This window comes from Camelina sativa, chromosome 6 (genome assembly GCF_030686135.1).
Source record: "Camelina sativa cultivar CO46 ecotype springtype chromosome 6, ASM3068613v1".
NCBI lineage: Eukaryota > Viridiplantae > Streptophyta > Magnoliopsida > Brassicales > Brassicaceae > Camelina > Camelina sativa.
Genome location: NC_141885.1, coordinates 25520708 through 25538399, shown reverse-complemented (window position 1 = coordinate 25538399; position 17692 = coordinate 25520708). Strand labels below are relative to the sequence as shown.

Sequence of the window (17692 nt, the reverse complement as noted above, 5' to 3'; positions counted from 1 at the left end):
ATTCTTTTTCTTCTTAATAAATATTTTCCAATTTTAGTAACCAAATCACTAATTAAAATACTACTTTAACCCTTTGGTAACCGGCATCAAGACAAAATAGTTACTAAATTTTTACCTACATGGTTTAAATATCTGAGCCGCCCGGTTCATCCATTCAAATCTCTCTCTCTCTCTTATCAGTCCAAAAAATATCTAACACCACAAAGTAATAAACGAATCCTTCTCTCTCTTCTTCTTCTTTCTCTGAGAGAGGAGCAAGAAGCTTCAAAAGATCAAAGCTTAATCTTTTCTCCCCCGGGAAATTTATTCTCCTCTTTTTCGAACCTTCATCTTCTACTAGCCAACAAACTCAATCAAAGGAGGCAACCTTTTTTTTTCCCTACAAGTCTTCTTGCTAAACCCTAGCTAGCTTTGTTCTAGAGAGAATTCAAGAAGCAACAACTTTTTGACGAAGAGGATGAGCAGCCTTGAAGAATCCTTGAGATCTCTATCGTTGGATTTCTTAAACCTACTAATCAACGGTCAAGCTTTCTCCGACGTGACTTTCAGTGTTGAAGGTCGTTTAGTCCACGCTCACCGTTGCATCCTCGCCGCTCGGAGTCTTTTCTTCAGGAAATTCTTCTGTGGGAACGACTCACCGCAAGCGGGGACAGGCATAGACCCGACCCGACATGGGTCCGTACCCGCTAGCCCAACAAGAGGCTCCACGACACCAGCTGGAGTTATACCAGTGAACTCAGTCGGCTACGAGGTGTTTCTGTTGCTTCTTCAGTTTCTTTATAGCGGACAAGTCTCGATCGTGCCGCAGAAACACGAGCCGAGACCCAATTGTGGCGAGAGAGGATGTTGGCACACGCATTGCTCAGCTGCCGTTGATCTTGCTCTTGACACTCTTGCCGCCTCTCGTTACTTCGGCGTCGAGCAGCTCGCATTGCTCACTCAGGTTCTCTCTATCTTTCTCTGCCTTCACTAATTTTTATTTTCCATGCACATCAAAAGGAAACAAAATTGAAAAGTTCTTTTTTTTGGTTCTGCTTCTTCTTTTGGATTTTATTCTTTCATGAGTTTGGCTTAAATTTTTTAAATCACAAATCCCTTTTGTTTCGATTGTTTTCTTTCACTGTTTTGGCTTCAATTTATTAACTTTCAAAACTCCTTTGATTGCATATAAACGTGTATGTATATATATGTGTTAAACTGTTTTTGTTCTTGTCTTAATTTCATGTATGCTTTGATTTTTTTTTTTTTTTTTTGGCATTGAAACCATCTTCGTCGGATAATTTTCCGAAAGTAGAAGACGGTGGTTTTGTTGCACGGAAGAGAATTTTCCTAAAAGTAGAAACTTTGAAGAGCTATATGTTTTTGTAGTTGGATCTCTATTCATTCCTTGGTCTTAGTTTCTTATCCAATCCCACTATTCCCTCAATTTTCCTCATTTGGAGATTTCGGTGATAATCTATATAGATAAGGAATAAAACCTACTCCACCATCAAAAAATCCATCTGAGATGACAAGAAAGCTAATTAATAGAAACAAAACCATAACCTAAAAAAGGAAATTATTAAACCCACTTGTGGAAACTATGTCGGTTCTTTGGAATTATATCATACTAACCAAATAAGCTGTTTTGTATGATTGGCAGAAACAATTGGCAAGCATGGTGGAGAAAGCATCTATTGAAGATGTGATGAAAGTCTTAATAGCATCAAGGAAACAAGACATGCATCAATTATGGACCACTTGCTCTCACTTAGTTGCTAAATCAGGTCTCCCACCGGAGATTCTAGCCAAACATATCCCCATTGATGTTGTAGCCAAAATCGAAGAGCTTCGTCTCAAATCTTCCATAGCTCTCCGTTCTCTAATGCCTCACAACCACCACCATGATCTCAGCGTAGCTCAAGACCTTGAAGATCAAAAGATTAGAAGGATGAGACGAGCTTTGGATTCATCAGACGTGGAGCTAGTGAAGCTGATGGTTATGGGAGAAGGACTCAATCTTGATGAGTCACTAGCATTGCATTACGCTGTTGAAAGCTGTAGTAGAGAAGTTGTGAAGGCTTTGCTTGAACTTGGAGCTGCCGATGTGAATTATCCGGCAGGTCCCGCGGGGAAAACACCGTTACACATTGCTGCTGAAATGGTCTCTCCCGACATGGTGGCTGTTCTGTTAGACCACCACGCCGATCCTAATGTTCGGACAGTTGGTGGAATCACTCCTCTTGATATCCTTAGAACACTAACTTCGGATTTCTTGTTCAAGGGGGCAGTTCCTGGATTGACTCACATTGAGCCGAACAAGCTTAGGCTTTGCCTTGAGCTTGTTCAGTCCGCTGCAATGGTGATATCTCGAGAAGAAGGAAACAATAGCAACAATCACAATAATGATAACAATGCCGGTATTTACCCTCATATGAACGAGGAGCACAATAGTGGAAGCAGTGGAGGGAGCAATAACAATTTGGATTCAAGATTGGTTTATCTCAATCTAGGAGCAGGTACGGGTCAGATGGGTCCGGGACGTGATCAAGGGGATGATCATAACAGTCAGAGGGAAGGTATGAGTCGGCATCATCATCATCATGACCCGTCTACAATGTATCATCACCATCATCAACATCACTTCTAGTTCCTTATTGGTCTCTATATCTCAACCATTAATTAAGACTCGGAAATATATTTTATTAAATTTAGTTCTTATATCTCTTCTATATATATTTTTGTATATGGAAAATGATGAGGACATATCAGGAGATGCGTTATATGATTAAAGACTTAGGTTTATTAATTTTTAGCTGCTCTAGAGGAGGTTGTATCAATTAATTAATCATTTTGCCATCATTTAATTCCTTATATTTCTACCCTAATTTCTTCCTAGTTCATATTCTCTCATACTTCTATTAAGGCACTTTCGAATTTATTTAGCTGAATCAACCGAACTCACTAGGTACAGCAATAGTATATGTATGTTATGCACGAGGAGGTCTTCCGGTTAAGAAAAATAAAGAAAGAAGAGAGATGTTCTGTCTGGTTGAGAATTGCTGTTGCTCGAAATGTTAAACCTATCACAATAATAATAGTTCTACATGATTTTGTTTTATTCGTGATTCGAGAACTGTCGTTTAATTGAAGTTTTTGTACGTATTTGCATCAGCAATGTCTAATCGCGTATATAAATAAATATATATAATCATATATTGTCTCTTTTTCTTACCCTTTGAAAAGTTTCGGTAATTACTAAATATTTGATGTGTGGCTGTGTTTGTCCTATCGTCGTATAAAACGATATGCAATTATTATAATTATTTGTTATTGACGTCGAATATCGCTGATATAATTAACGAGTGATTTCACGTGCACCAAATTTTACCTCTAAGTTATTGCCTGACATATTGATCTTGAAATTAAGAAAATTCATGAATTATTCCTAACTCAAATCTTCATCGTATTATTTACCAAAATTGAAACATGAGATGATAATACGATATCATCGTAACTTCTTATTGCTTTTTTTCTCAAATTTATTTGAAAATATATTTTCCTTAACTTATTTAATAGAATTTAGAGAGTAAAAACTACAACATTTTGTTTGTTTGTTAAGGAGAATAAACTACAAATTATAAATAATGTACAGTTGACTGTAAAAGAAAACATTGGGTTTTGACAAAAATAAATTAATTATAAAGTTAAGAGGCTAAAATATGAGGAATAAAGACAATAGTTAATATAGCTTTAATAATGAGGATTTGAATTGATTGGTAAACTTAGAATGGAAGCAATCAGTCTTTCGTCTCTAACTTAAAATTGAAACATCAAATCTATTGTCGTGTAAAGATTAACACAACGAGATTGGGACATTACATAAGGAAACACCTGTGATCAGATAAAAACACCCCACACATATATAAAACAAAGGAAAACAAATAAATAAAAATAAAAATGAAAAAGTAGAAAAGCCAATATTTATGGGAGTGTCAATGTCACCTCTACAATGTAGAGCCCAATCAAATCCGATCTAGTAGTGTCTTCGGTCAGTGTTTATTTTTTTATACTTCGCTTTCATCTCATATAAAATCATTTTTTTGGCTGTATTATTTTTTTCCCCTCGCATCTTTTTTCCACAAATTTTTTCTTTTGGCCTGTCTATTATTAGCATGAGATATAACACTTGAAAATGTAATAACCACTGAATTAAAAATAATATAGTAATAACATAAAACCAATCATGAAATGTAGAAATAATTTATTATACAGATATAGAACATCAGTGGAAAAAACACTAAATATCATCAATATGAACAGCAAAATATTCACTTTTGAAGACTAATATACATAACTCTATGTAAGCTTTTTACACACTTGGTTCGCAATTAACCAACTTACGTAGAGACTATGGACTATGGTGCAACATTGTAAGGGTATGTGGGACACAAGAATCCATACAGATCAAATCTTTCTTCAAAACACAACGCTAACAAAGTTACAATAAAGATGTTGATTGGTTTCAAATCACAGCTTTGGGATATATGCGTGGGAGAATCATTATATGAGCAGAGCACATAAGATAAGGTAACGATTATGTAAAACAACTTAAAAATCCAATCCAAGGCTGGAAAAACAAAACTTGTTTAAAAGCTTAATAGCATCTTCTCATTGTATGCACACAGAATCTGAGGAAAAACTAGGTCATTTCTTGCGAGCCAAAGCTGCAGCGATTCCACCAGCTATGAGGCCAACGGCTGTTGCCGTGATGCCTATCCCAATAACACCATCTGCAAAAATAAGACCAATAAAGTTTAACATCAGATATCATTTGTTCAGATTGGTGAAAAAAGGATTGAAAAAACCGCTTTTCAATTTACCCTTGGCGATCTTGTCTTCAATGGTTTTCTTCAAGACCAAAGCTTGCCTCCAATCAGGTTGAATCTATAGAAGACAGAAACACACCATTAAAAGAATAATCAAGAAGTAGATAGATAACATCAACACAATGATCCCACCTAATATCATCAGGATGTGGGCGGGGGGGGGGGGGGGGGGGGAGGGGGGAAAGTAAGAACCTGAATACAACGTTGGACGAGGTGCCTGCTCTTAGAGTAATCTCCAGTCCGGTAATATCCAACAGCAAGAAGATAAAGCTTCTCTCGGTCTTCCAAAGGAGGGCTACTGGTTGCTAGAGAAGCTGCCAACAAAAACAAAAGGGTTGTTGGTCAAAATACTAGTTTACACTTAACACCACCATGAAAGGTAAAAGCTTTGATTAGATTAAGATAAAAAGTAAAATAGAAATAGAAGTAAAAGAAGTAAGTAAAACCTTCGAGCATGTCAATACCACGCTGGATATCTTCAGCTTGGCGAGAATGAACAAGAGCCCAAGATAAACGCATAATGCTCTCTTTCTTCTTATCTTCAGAGTCACCATTAGTAGTGGACTCCTTCACCTCTTTCTCACACCCCTTAAAATGCAAAGCATTAGAAAAGACATGAAGCTATCTTACATGTTTAAGCTATCATACATTTGGTAAAGTTCCACAAAGATGATGACTTTTGACCCAAAAAAAAAAAACCAAAATTTTTATGCAAATAAACGAATTCCACGGGAAAGTTTGATACCATTTGTGATTAATTACGAGAATTTTGAACATTTAGGGTTTGTTTCTCTAGTTTCGATCAAACACAATTCATAAAAATTACTCAAGCCTTAGTTCAGACGTTTATTTCCTCGAATAAAGAGATACGATCAAGGACAAGCAATCATTGAGAAATCAAACTAATTTCGTAAACCCCAGAAAACAGCTGTGTAAAACTCGTTGGTGATTTCTCTTTTCAAACAAAAAAAACACAGAGAAAGAAGAAACTTACAACGATGACATCTCGCTCGCACCATGGGATTTTGTCGCCGCCGGAGAAGAAAGAACCAACGGAGTCGAAAAAATTTCCCATTGAACCCATTTTTGATTGTGAATTGAGAGATTGAGCCGATCCAACAGATTACTTCTTAAAAATATCTTCTCTTCATTCAACAGAGAGAGGGAGAGAAGACTTGACTCTCGATGAAGAAGAATATTCTTTTTTTTTTTTTAATTGTCATACGACCCCTGTGTTTTCGGGATTTTTAGAAAGTCGTCTCTATACTTATGTTTGATCAAGGAAATAGCCCCTGAACAATAGTGATTTGACTTTTCTCTGCTGTTGTCTGTTGATAGGTTTGGCTTTAGTTTGGCATTAAGAAGATTGTTACATTAGTCTTCTTCTCAGCACGAGATATCTAAACAATGAGAGTAAAAAAGGGTAAAGTTACAAAGCAATGGATAGCCTCTCAAACACACAAGTTGCACGTTTATATACCCCCCAAAAAAAACAGAATATTTTTCAGGTTTTATATAAAAGATCACTCACCGCTTGTCTCAAGGGCTGATTGTAATACTTCTTCTAGATACTTTTCCGCAGATGCAAACTGTCTTTTCTTGTCTTCGATTGCTAGTGCAGCCAGAGCTTTGTCCTGTTTGAAGAAATGAGGTAAGCATATCTACTGTGAACCGGGACTAGCAAATGAACCAATAACAAATAGGAAACTGATAATGCAGATCAATGAAGGCTTTGAGAACTAAAGATGAAGATTACCGGAGGTAAATCCTGGTAGCTTCTTAGAGTATCAAGGACAGGTTTTGTCATCTTCTCCAATTCCTTCAGGTGCTCTGCCATTTCTACCAGCTCTCTGTGGCTGATCTTTGGACTGTAGCCAACACGATTGAGTAACATCTGCCATCATAACCATACATTTTGACTTTGTCAGATTCTTTCAAGGAGCCAAATCCTCCATATAATCATAACAACCTCACATTATGCTGAAGTTTTTTTTAACCATTTTTTTCTACAGCATATGATAATGATGCGTAGCTACTGCAGTTCTTATACGATCTAGATCTTTATCAGAGTGTGTGTTTATGATATTACTAAAATAACTTTATCCACATCTAATTGCATATATCTGATTCTCGGTTTACCTATTACCAAATGAGAATGTAAAACCTGAAAAAAGAAGGCGTTTACCTCATACTTCTTGTACTGATGTATGTATTGTTCCTCCTTCACTGCCATTACTTCCAAATTTGTTTTCCAATTCTCCATCTGTGATTCACAAGGGACTACATCGTCTTCTAGCTGCGCAATAATTCTGTCACAGCGCACGCAGATAAAGTAAGATAAGTCATTTCTCAAAGGAAAAGTTTATCTGTTTAACATCCCCTCAAAACATGGCAAGGTTTACATGTACAGCACCAGTGAGATCATATTAAAAGTTCAATCCATATGATTCTAATATTACAAATCTTACTTCTTCAAATACGTCAGACTGACCTGAAAATGTTTAATTGTTGTCACACGCGCACTAGTTCTAGCTGAACAAGGCAGAGTGAAGGCAGAGTGAACCGGAATGCTCGTTCCATCATCATCCTCAGCTTTATTCTTCTGCAAAATCATGGTAGAGACTGGAAAGGGTAAAATGTAACTGAACTAGCAAATTTATTAAGAGTTAAATAAACCTTTACCTGTTTGCTTTCAACTTCGTCTGGTGGCATTATCTTCATCTGGAAAAGTCAAGCCAAAATATTTGAGAATTAATGACAGCATTAGGAGAACTTAGGCGGACTGTATCAGTATACAGACTTCTAAACCGCTTGCCAATCTCCTCCAAGGAATACACCTAAAAAATAATTGGCTGGAACCCATCCTGGTTTTCTGAGAGCATGATTCAGAGTAAAAAAGGAAAACCAAAATCACCTCTGACAGTCTCCATCAAAACTGAATTGATTTAGACTTTCACATAAAGCAATATTGGTATAAAAGTAACTGTAAAGCTTGAGATTCTATGATATGATGCAAGGCAGCTGACCTGAAAATGTCCAATTGTTGTCACACCCGCACTAGCTCTAGCTGAACAAGGAAATTCCTCCATTAGCATGCCAGCCTGCAGGGGGTGGGGAAGGAAAAATTGGCAGTTAAAATTCGTTTGATAAAAATAATAATGGAATAAGACAATTAAGTAATCACCTAAAAAAGTAGAAAAGTAGCTAACATGTGTTCCCTAGTAACAAACATGTCCTATGCGTAGAACTTCAACCTTCATTGAGTAATCGTGTCACCGATGATAGGTGATCTTAGATGACCAACATGCAATGTTGGGAGAATAAAAATCAACCACATTCTCTTAATAGGAAGAGTAGGCGCCCCCATGTGTCAATTCCATTGATAAGAAACCCTTAGGTTTCATTATTGACCATACAGGCATTACACTATCACTGCAAACAAACAAAGACAGTATGAGTAGACAAAAAGGAGTTAAAATGTAATCGAAAAACAAAAAGATGGGAGTACCTTTTGATGATCTCTGAAACTTTGATATTAGGCACCAGAGGCAGCAATCAAGGCAGGGTGGATCCACATCAACTTTACCTGGAACTAGATACATGAAATAGCTTGAGTTGTCACATGACTGATCAAAAAAATATCATTCATGAAACATGAGGAAACAGAAGGAATATATTATGAAAAATACAAAAAAAGACTTACAGTTTGTCATCGAGGGAGTGTCTTTGGTTGACCAAGCCGTGTACATGGAAGTCCTAGTTTACAAAACCAAACAGATAAATCAGTAAAAGTATTCGATAACTACAGAAGGAAAAATAAAAGGAAAAACGAGAGAGAAACAAGAGAGCTTAAGTCGATACCTGAGCCAGGCAGATTCAGCAAGTTCAGACTGCAAGTAAAAACATAAAAACAAAGTAAAATATATGAGGTATATATATAGCCTACTAAATTAACCCACCATAGAGCAGCCATATCAGTTGTGCTACAGGTAAAACCACCACGTCGCATAAATAAGAGAATATCTGATGTAAAAAGACCGTATGTACACGTGAGCAAAAACACAACAAGAGGAGTACCTTGGCCATATATCAGCTGATAAATCCAGAATCCAGTAACAGAGCATGTTTTCACCATGTCAGAGGCAGGGAGAGAGATTTGATCCAATGGCCTATCTGAGAAAAAAAATAAGGAATCACACACAAAAAAGATTTAACTAAGAAGAATATACTACAGGACGAACATAGAGCATACAAAAGACCAAAGAAAGAAACCTGCTTGTCCAATAGCAACACTACGGTTTCATTATTGACCATACACGCATTACACCGTCACTGCAAACAAACAACAACAGTATGAGTAGACATAAAGGAATTAAAATGTAATCGAAAAAATAAAAGATGAGAGTACCTTTGATGATCTCTGAGATGAAAGAGCTTCTTGAGTTGCAGTTTTTTTTAGATCTCCCCTGAATTTTTCCTATTGTTGTCACATGAGTCAATAAAAAAACTATCATTCATGACTCCAAAAAGGAGAAAATAATATAAATCAAGACAAAACAAAGAGACGACTTACAGTTAAAGCTACCATGTTTGCCATCGAGAGTGTCTTTTGGTCCCCAAGCCGTGTGAGTGGGAGTCCTAGTTTAAAAAAAAAAGTTATAAAATCAAAGTAATAAAGAGTCACTGCAAACAAATAACAACAGTATTAGTAAACAAATATGAATTAAAATGTAATCCAAAAACAAAGAGATGGGAGTACCTTTCGATGATCTCTGGAACTTTGATATTAAGCACCAGTGGCAGCAGCAATCAAGGATGGATCCACATTAACTGTACCTGGAACTGGACAAATGAAAGAGCTTCGTTTTAAGATCTCCCATGAATTCTCCCTGCTGTTGTCACATGACTCAATCAACAAATTATCATTCATGATTCGAAAAAGGAGAAAATATTATAAATCAAGACAAAACAAAGAGAACACTTACAGCTACCATGTTTGCCATCGAGAGTGTGCCTTTGGTTCTCCAAGCCACCATGTTTGCCATTATGTATACACGCATTACACTGTCACTGCAAACAAACAACAACACTATTGAGTAAACATATATGAATTAAAATGTAATAGAAAAACAAAAAGATGGGACCTTTCGATTATCTCTGAAACTTTGATATTAAGCCCCAGAAGCTCCAGCAATCAAGGGTGGATCCACATCAACTGTACCTGTAACTGGACATATAAATGAGCTTCTTGAGTTTCCGGTTTTAGATCTCCCCTGAATTCTCCCTCCTGTTATCAGATGACTCAATAAAAAATTATCATTCATGATCCAAAAAAGGAGACAATACTATCAATCAAGACAAAACAAAGAAATGACTTACACTTCAAGCTACCATGTTTGCCATTGACCATACACGCATTACACTGTCACTGCAAACAAATAACAACAACACTGAGTAAAAAAATATGAATTAAAATGTAATCAAAAAACAAAAAGATGGGGGTACCTTTTGATGATCTCTGATGATCTCTCAAACTTTGATATTAAGCACCTAAGGCAGCAGCAATCAAGGGTGGATCCACATCAACTGTATCTGCAACTGGACACATGAAGGAGCTTCTTGAGTTGCCGTTTCAAGATCTCCCCTGAATTCTCCATCCTGTTCTCACATGACTTAATTAAAAAATCACCATTCATGATTCGAAAAGGAGAAAAAATTATAAATCAAGACAAAACAAAGAGAAGACTTACAGTAACAGCTACCATGTTTACCATCGAGAGTGTGTCTTTGGTTCTCCAAGCTACCATGTTTGACATTGACCATACACGCATTACACTGTCCCTGCAAACAAACAACAACAGTATGAGTAAACATAAATGAATTTAAATGTAATCGAAAACAAAAAAGATGGGAGTACCTTTTGATGATCTCTGAATCTTTGATATTAAGCACCAGAGGCAGCAGCAATCAAGAGTGGATCCAGGATCCACATCAACTGCACCTGGAACTGGACTCGTGAATTAGCTTCTTGTGTTGCCGTTTTTTAGATCTCCCTTGAATTCCCTGGACTCGTGAAATAGCTTCTTGTGTTGCCTTTTTTAGATCTCCCTTGAATTCTCCCTCCTGTTGTCACATAACTCAAATCAAGTTCAAACTGCAAGTAAAAACACATAAACAAAGTAAGATATATGAGGTATATATATAGCCTACTAAATTAACCCACCATAGAGCAGCCATATCAGTTGTGCTATATGTAAAACCACCACGTCTCATAAATAAGAGATAAAATCTGGCGTAAAAGACCGTATGTACAAGTGAGTACCTTGGCAATATAATCAGCAGATAATCCAGAATCCAGTACCAGAGCATGATTTCACCATCACAGAGGCAGGGAGAGAGATTTTATCCAATGGCCTATCTGAGAAAAAAAAAAAAGAGGAATCGAACAAAAAAAGACTTAACTAAGAAGAATATACTACATGACGAACATAGAGCATACAATAGACCCAAAAAAGAAACCTGATTGTCCAAGAGACAAACTACGCTTGCAACCCGGAACCCATCGTTTCATTATTGACCATACACGCATAACACTGTCACTGCAAACAAACAACAACACTATGAGTAAACATAAAGGAATGTAATCTAAAGTTAAAAAGATAGGAGTACCTCGATCTCTGAACTTCTGATATTAAGCACCAGAGGCAGCAACAATCAAGGGTGGAACTAGACACATGAAAAGCTTCTTGAGTTGCCGTTACAATAGATCTCCCCTGAAATCTCCCTCCTGTTGTCACATAACTCAAATCAAAAATTATTATTCAATACTATAAATCAAGACAAAGAAAAAAAAGACTTACAGTTCAAGCTACCATGTTTGCCATTGACCATACACGCATTACACTGTCACTGCAAACAAATAACAACAATGTGAGTAAACATATATGAAATAAAATGTAATCGAAAAACAAGAAAATGGGAGTACCTTTTGATGATCTCTGAAACTTTGATATTAGGCACAGAGGCAGCAGCAATCAAGGGTGGATCCACATCAAATGGACCTGGAACTGGACACATGAAGAGCTTCTTGAGCTGCCGGTTTTAGATCTCCCCTGAATTCTCCCTTCTGTTGTCACATGACTCAATCAAAAAAGTATCATTCATGATTCAAAAAAGGAGACAATGCTATCAATCAAGACAAAAGAAAGAAAAGACTTACAGTTCAAGCTACCATGTTTGCCATCGAGAGTGTGCCTTTGCTTCCGCCAAGCCGTGTGAGTGGGAGTCCTAGTTTACAAAACAAATGATAAAATCAAAGCAATATAGAGTCACTTCAAACAAACAACAACAATATGAGTGAACAAATATGAATGAAAATGTAATCGAAAAACCAAAGGATGGGAGCTACCTTTTGATGATCTCTGAAACTTTGATATTAAGCACCAGAGGCAGCAGCAATCAAGAGTGGATCCACATCAACTACACCTGAAACTGGACACATGAAAGAGCTTCTTGAGTTGCTGGTTTTAGATCTCCCATGAATTCTCCCTCCTGTTGTCACATAACTCAAATCAAAAATTATTATTCAATACTATAAATCAAGACAAAAAAATAGAGGAAAGACTTACAGTACAAGCTACCATGCTTGCCATTGACCATACACGCATTACACTGTCCCTGCAAACAAATAACAACAGAGTGAGTAAACATATATGAATTAAAATGTAATCGAAAAACAAAAAGATGGGATTACCTTTTGATGATCTCTGAAACTTTGATATTAAGCACCAGAAGAAGCAGCAATCAAGGATGGATCCACACCAATTCCACCTGGAGATGGACACATGAAAGAGCTTTTTGAGTTGCTGTTTTTAGATTTCCTCTAAATTCTCCATCCTGTAGTCACATGACTCGATCAAAATTAACATTCATGATTCAAAAATAGGAGAAAATACTATAAATCAAGACAAAGAGAGAGAAGTCTTACAGTAACAACTAGCATATTTTGCAGAGAGTGTGCCTTTGGTTCTCCAAGCTACCATGTTTGCCATTGACCATACGCGCATTACACTGTCCCTGCAATCAATAACAACTGTATGTGTAAACATATATGAATGAAAGTGTAATCAAAAAACAAAAAAATGGGAGTACCTTTTGATGATCTCTGAAACTTTGATATTAAGCAGCACTCAAGGGTGGATCCATATCAACTGTACCTGGAACTGGACATATAAATGAGATTCTTAAGTTGCCGTTTTAAGATCTCCACTGAATTGTCCCTCCTGCTGTCACATGACTCTATCAAAAATTATCATTCATGATTCGAAAAAGGAGAATTTCAAGACAAAACAAAAGAGAAGACTTACAGTAACAGCTACCATGTTTGCCATCGAGAGTGTGACTTTGGTTCCCCAAGCTGTGCGAGTGGAAGTCCTAGTTGACAAAAATAAGAGAAGAACAGTATGAGTTAACATAAAAAAATTAAAATGTAATCGAAAAACAAAGAGATGGGAGTACCTTTTGATTATCTCTCAAACATTGATATTAAGCACCAGAGGCAGCAGCAATCAAAGGTGGATCCACACCACTTTCACCTGGAGCTGGACACATGAAAGAACTTCTTGAGTTTCAGTTTTTTAGATCTCCCCTGAATTCTCCATCCTGTTGTCACATTACTCGATCAAAAAATTAGCATTCATGATTCAAAAAATGAGAAAACATTATAAATCAAGATAAAGAAAGAGAAGACTTACAGTAACAGCTACCATGTTTGCCATCGAGAGAGTGCCTTTGGTTCTCCAAGCTATATCATGTTTGCATTGACCATACACGCATTACATTGTCACTACAAACAAATAAAAACAGTATGAGTAAACATATATAAAATTAAAATGTAATCAAAAATAAAAAAGATGGGAGTACGTTTTGATGATCTCTGAAATTTTGATATTAAGCACAAGAGGCAGCAGCAATAAAGGGTAAATCCACACAACAAGAGGAGTACCTTGGTCATCGTATATCAGCTGATAAATCCAGAATCCAGTAACAGAGCATGATTTCACCATGTCAGAGGCAGGGAGATTTAATCCAATGGTTTGAAAAAACAGAAAAAGGGGGAATCAAAGGAATTAAGAATTAACTAAGAAGAACATACTACAGAACGAACATAGAGCATACAAAAGACCAAAGAAAGAAACCTGCTTGTCTAATAGCAATACTACGCTTGCAACGAGGAATCCTTTGGTTTCATTATTGACCATACACGCATTACACCGTCACTGCAAATAAACAACAACAGTATGAGTATCATAAAGGAATTAAAATGTAATCGAAAAAATAAAAGATGAGAGTACCTTTGATGATCTCTGAAATGAAAGAGCTTCTTGAGTTGCAGTTTTTTTAGATCTCCCCTGAATTCTCCCTCCTGTTGTCACATGACTCAATAAAAAAACTATCATTCATGACTCCAAAAAGGAGAAAATAATATAAATCAAGACAAAGCAAAGAGAAGACTTACAGTTAGAGCTATTATGTTTGCCATCGAGAGTGTCTTTTGGTCCCCAAGGCCTGTGAGCGATCAAGGGTGGATCCACATCAACTGTATCTGGAACTGGACACATGAAGTAGCTTCTTGAGTTGCCATTTTAAGATCCCCCATGAATTCTCCCTCCTGTTGTCGCATGACTTAATATAAAAATTATCATTCAATACTATAAATCAAGATAAAACCCAGGACTTACACTAACAGCTACCATGTTTCCATTGACAGTGTGCAAACAAATAACTGAAACTGTACCTGGACACATGAAAGAAATCTCCCCCGAATTCTCCCTCCTGTTGTCACATAAAAATTTACAATTCATGATTCGAAAAAGGAGACAATACTATCAATCAAGACAAAACAAAGAAAGGACTTACAGTTCAAGCTACCATGTTTGCCATTGACCATACACGCAATACTCTGTCACTGCAAACAAATAACAACAATATGAGTAAAAAATAGAAATTAAAATGTAATCAAAAAGCTAAAAGATGGGAGTACCTTTTGATGATCTCTGATGATCTCTCAAACATTGATATTAAGCACCAGAGGCAGCAGCAATCAAGGGTGGATCCACATCAACTGTATCTGCAACTGGACACATGAAAGAGCTTCTTGAGTTGCCGTTTCAAAATCTCCCCTGAATTCTCCATCCTGTTGAATTAAAAAATCATCATTCATGATTCGAAAAAGGAGAAAAAAATATAAATCAAGACAAAACAAAGAGAAGACTTACAGTAACAGCTACCATGTTTGCCATCGAGAGTGTGCCTTTGGTTCTCAATGCAACCATGTTTGACATTGACCATACACGCATTACATTGTCACTACAAACAAATAAAAACAGTATGAGTAAACATATATAAAACTAAAATGTAATCGAAAATAAAAAAGATGGAGTACGTTTTGATGATCTCTGAAATTTTGATATTAAACACCAGAGGCAGCATCAATCAAGGGTGGATCCACATCATCTGTACTTGGAACTGGACACATGTAAGAGCTTCTTTAGTTGTCGGTTTTAGATTTCCCCTAAATTCTCCATCCTGTTGTCACATGACTCAATCAAAAAAATATCATCGAAAAAGGAGACAATACTATCAAACAAGACAAAAGAAAGAAAAGACTTACAGTTCAAGCTACCATGTTTGCCATCGATAGTGTACCTCTGGTTCCCCAAGCCGTGGGAGTGGGAGTCCTGCAAAGTAAATAAAGAGTCAACAGCAATAAGAGTCACTGCAAATAAATAGCAAAGAGATGGGAGTACCTTTGATCTCTGAAACTTTGATATTAAGCACCAATCAAGGGTGGATTCACATCAATTGTACATGGAACTGGAGTCCAGTTACTGGACACATGAAAGAGCTTCTTGAGTTGCCCTTTAAAGATCTCCCCTGAATTGTCCCTCCTGTTTTCACATGACTTAATCAAAAAATCATCATTCATGATTCGAAAAAGAAGAAATATTATAAATCAAGACAAAACAAAAGACAAGACTTACAGTAACAGCTACCATGTTTGCCATCGAGAGTGTGCCTTTGGTTCCGCCAAGCCGTGTGAGTGGGGAGTCCTAGTTTACAAAACAAGTGATAAAATCAAAGCAATAAAGAGTCACTGCAAATAAACAACAACAATATGAGTGAACATATAAAGGAATGAAAATTTTAATGGAAGAACGTAGAAGGGATTACCATTGATGATCTCTGAAACTTTGACCTTAAGCACCAGAGGCAGCAGCAATGAAGAGTGGATCCACACACCCTGTACATTGAACTGGACACATGAAAGAGCTTCTTGAGTTGCCGTTTTTTAGATCTCCCCTGAATTCTCCCTCCTGTTGTCACATAACTCAGATCAAAAGAAAATATTATTCAATACTATAAATCAAGACAAAACAGAGAGAAGACTTGCAAATAAAGCTATAATGTTTGTGAACGAGAGCGTCTTTGATTTCCCAAGACTTGTTTGTGATGAACCTCCAGTTTAAGTCTACAAAACGAAACAGAGAAGTCAGTACAAGTTTTCGCTACACCACAGACGGAAAAAAAAAACGAGAGATTAGGGTTCAGAACAGAGGAGGAATTAGTTTACCATCGAAGAAGACACTACGATTAAGCAACGCCGTCGGAGAATATATAGAAGAAGACGGCTCTATCTATACATCAATCAAGACAAAAGAAAGAGGGACAAGACTTACAATTAAAAGCGACCATATATGTTTGTGATCGAGAGCGTCTTTGATTGGCCAAGCCTTGTTGTTAGTCTACAAAAAAAGAAACAGATAAATCAATACAAGTATTCATAGACGGAAAAAAGAAAACAAAAACGAGAGAGATTAGGGTTTAGAACAGAGGAATTAGTTTACCACAGACGAAGAACGGAAAAAAACGAGAGAGATTAGGGTTAAGAACAGAGGAATTAGTTTACCACAGACGAAGAACGGAAAAAAACGAGAGAGATTAGGGTTAAGAACAGAGGAATTAGTTTACCGGTGAAGGAGACATTAAGATTAATCAGACGAACGTCGTCAGGGGAAGAATAGAAGAAGACGGCTCTCTCTATAGGGATTTGCTTCTCAGGAGCGTGCGTCGGTGATACGCTACAACACCACACAAACGAAAAAACAAAAAGAGCATTCTGAAACCCTAATCACTCTTCTTTCGTCTCTCGTTTTTTTTCTTCTTCTTCTTCTGTTCTTCGATTCGTTTGTCAGGAGTGATTAGGGTTTCAGAATGCTCTTTTTGTTTTTTTGTTGACGAAAAAAAAACAGATAAAGACGATTGCTCTACTCGTGTATATATAGTGATTGGGTTTTGCTCTTCTCAGGAGAGGACTCTGATTAGAAAAGTAAAGTAAGTTGGTTTAGGGTTTTCCTTTTTTCCTTTTCTTGAAGTCAACTTTCCTTTTCTTCCTTTATTTTTTTTTTTTACACTTTCTTTTCTTTTCTATTTTAATTTTAAAAGAAACAACAAATTTTAAACCGTTGAAGGCATTTTTTCCTTTTTTTTCTTTTTCTTTTAAATTAATTCTTATCTTAGTTCTGTTTCAGGTAGTATTATTTTCTCCAGTTTTGCAGTTTCCTTTTCTTTTTCTTTTTTTTATAACGCTGTATTTTATAATTTTTATTGATCAAATATTACTACAACAAATAGAACCTTAATACAAAAAAAAAAAAAAAAAAATACAAAAGACAGTCCAATGAAGCCCATGTAGAAAATAATAAACACAAAGAAACACCCCAAAGTGATATGACTTTCTCTGCCGTTGATGATAGGTTGGCAGT

The 17692-nt window shown here is 36.5% G+C and overlaps 3 protein-coding genes across 19 annotated transcripts; 1 reads left to right on the top strand and 2 right to left on the bottom strand.

Moving 5' to 3' along the window:
- The first annotated feature begins 134 nt into the window (after positions 1-134).
- Positions 135-2867, top strand: LOC104793046 (regulatory protein NPR5-like). The gene is made up of 2 exons (XM_087454729.1): positions 135-943; positions 1643-2867. Exons 1-2 carry the CDS (start codon positions 458-460, stop codon positions 2627-2629), a joined length of 1473 nt encoding a protein of 490 aa, XP_087310855.1. The 5' UTR covers positions 135-457; the 3' UTR covers positions 2630-2867.
- A 1573-nt stretch (positions 2868-4440) lies between these two features.
- LOC104699382 (mitochondrial fission 1 protein A) lies at positions 4441-6254 on the bottom strand. The gene is made up of 5 exons (XM_087454711.1): positions 5863-6254; positions 5315-5456; positions 5061-5182; positions 4863-4926; positions 4441-4772 (listed from the first exon to the last, which is right to left on the bottom strand). The coding sequence occupies exons 1-5, from the start codon at positions 5950-5952 to the stop codon at positions 4687-4689; spliced, it is 504 nt and encodes a 167-aa protein (XP_087310837.1). The 5' UTR covers positions 5953-6254; the 3' UTR covers positions 4441-4686.
- Positions 6193-16398, bottom strand: LOC104793044 (AUGMIN subunit 1). 17 transcript variants are annotated; one of them, XM_087454719.1, is made up of 50 exons: positions 16101-16398; positions 15911-15979; positions 15677-15817; positions 15541-15607; positions 15313-15455; positions 15146-15236; positions 14911-15063; positions 14787-14835; positions 14665-14702; positions 14386-14552; positions 14222-14292; positions 14066-14146; positions 13873-13891; positions 13622-13713; positions 13386-13529; positions 13235-13301; positions 13020-13090; positions 12856-12944; positions 12622-12764; positions 12497-12545; positions 12277-12419; positions 12088-12155; positions 11854-11994; positions 11729-11777; positions 11538-11655; positions 11388-11467; positions 11191-11286; positions 10786-11022; positions 10619-10709; positions 10374-10526; positions 10248-10296; positions 10090-10155; positions 9854-9938; positions 9628-9760; positions 9442-9506; positions 9277-9345; positions 9141-9200; positions 8946-9041; positions 8730-8758; positions 8572-8624; positions 8377-8460; positions 8053-8300; positions 7895-7969; positions 7669-7740; positions 7551-7589; positions 7360-7470; positions 7054-7177; positions 6625-6762; positions 6400-6502; positions 6193-6268 (listed from the first exon to the last, which is right to left on the bottom strand). In XM_087454719.1, exons 47-50 carry the CDS (start codon positions 7129-7131, stop codon positions 6255-6257), a joined length of 333 nt encoding a protein of 110 aa, XP_087310845.1. In that variant the 5' UTR covers positions 7132-7177; positions 7360-7470; positions 7551-7589; positions 7669-7740; positions 7895-7969; positions 8053-8300; positions 8377-8460; positions 8572-8624; positions 8730-8758; positions 8946-9041; positions 9141-9200; positions 9277-9345; positions 9442-9506; positions 9628-9760; positions 9854-9938; positions 10090-10155; positions 10248-10296; positions 10374-10526; positions 10619-10709; positions 10786-11022; positions 11191-11286; positions 11388-11467; positions 11538-11655; positions 11729-11777; positions 11854-11994; positions 12088-12155; positions 12277-12419; positions 12497-12545; positions 12622-12764; positions 12856-12944; positions 13020-13090; positions 13235-13301; positions 13386-13529; positions 13622-13713; positions 13873-13891; positions 14066-14146; positions 14222-14292; positions 14386-14552; positions 14665-14702; positions 14787-14835; positions 14911-15063; positions 15146-15236; positions 15313-15455; positions 15541-15607; positions 15677-15817; positions 15911-15979; positions 16101-16398; the 3' UTR covers positions 6193-6254. The 17 variants fall into 17 exon arrangements, with proteins under 17 accessions (XP_087310845.1, XP_087310847.1, XP_087310842.1 ...); XM_087454721.1 differs by having other exon boundaries at positions 9628-9710; XM_087454716.1 differs by lacking the exons at positions 15911-15979; positions 16101-16398 and having other exon boundaries at positions 10013-10155; positions 13020-13153; positions 14386-14538.
- Positions 16399-17692: the final 1294 nt, after the last annotated feature.

Excerpts from the sequence above, each read along its gene's own strand:
- LOC104699382 (XM_087454711.1), bottom strand. The coding sequence starts at position 5,952 with ATGGGTTCAATGGGAAATTTTTTCGACTCCGTTGGTTCTTTCTTCTCC. Across the intron at positions 5,183-5,314 it reads TGGTATTGACATGCTCGAAG|CTTCTCTAGCAACCAGTAGC; the intron begins GTTTTACTTACT and ends TTTTGTTGGCAG. Across the intron at positions 4,773-4,862 it reads TGAAGACAAGATCGCCAAGG|ATGGTGTTATTGGGATAGGC; the intron begins GTAAATTGAAAA and ends TTATTTTTGCAG.
- LOC104793044 (XM_087454713.1), bottom strand. Across the intron at positions 7,590-7,668 it reads GATTGGCAAGCGGTTTAGAA|ATGAAGATAATGCCACCAGA; the intron begins GTCTGTATACTG and ends TGACTTTTCCAG. Across the intron at positions 7,178-7,359 it reads CAACAATTAAACATTTTCAG|AATTATTGCGCAGCTAGAAG; the intron begins GTCAGTCTGACG and ends GCGCTGTGACAG.
- LOC104793046 (XM_087454729.1), top strand. The coding sequence starts at position 458 with ATGAGCAGCCTTGAAGAATCCTTGAGATCTCTATCGTTGGATTTCTTA. Across the intron at positions 944-1,642 it reads AGCTCGCATTGCTCACTCAG|AAACAATTGGCAAGCATGGT; the intron begins GTTCTCTCTATC and ends TATGATTGGCAG.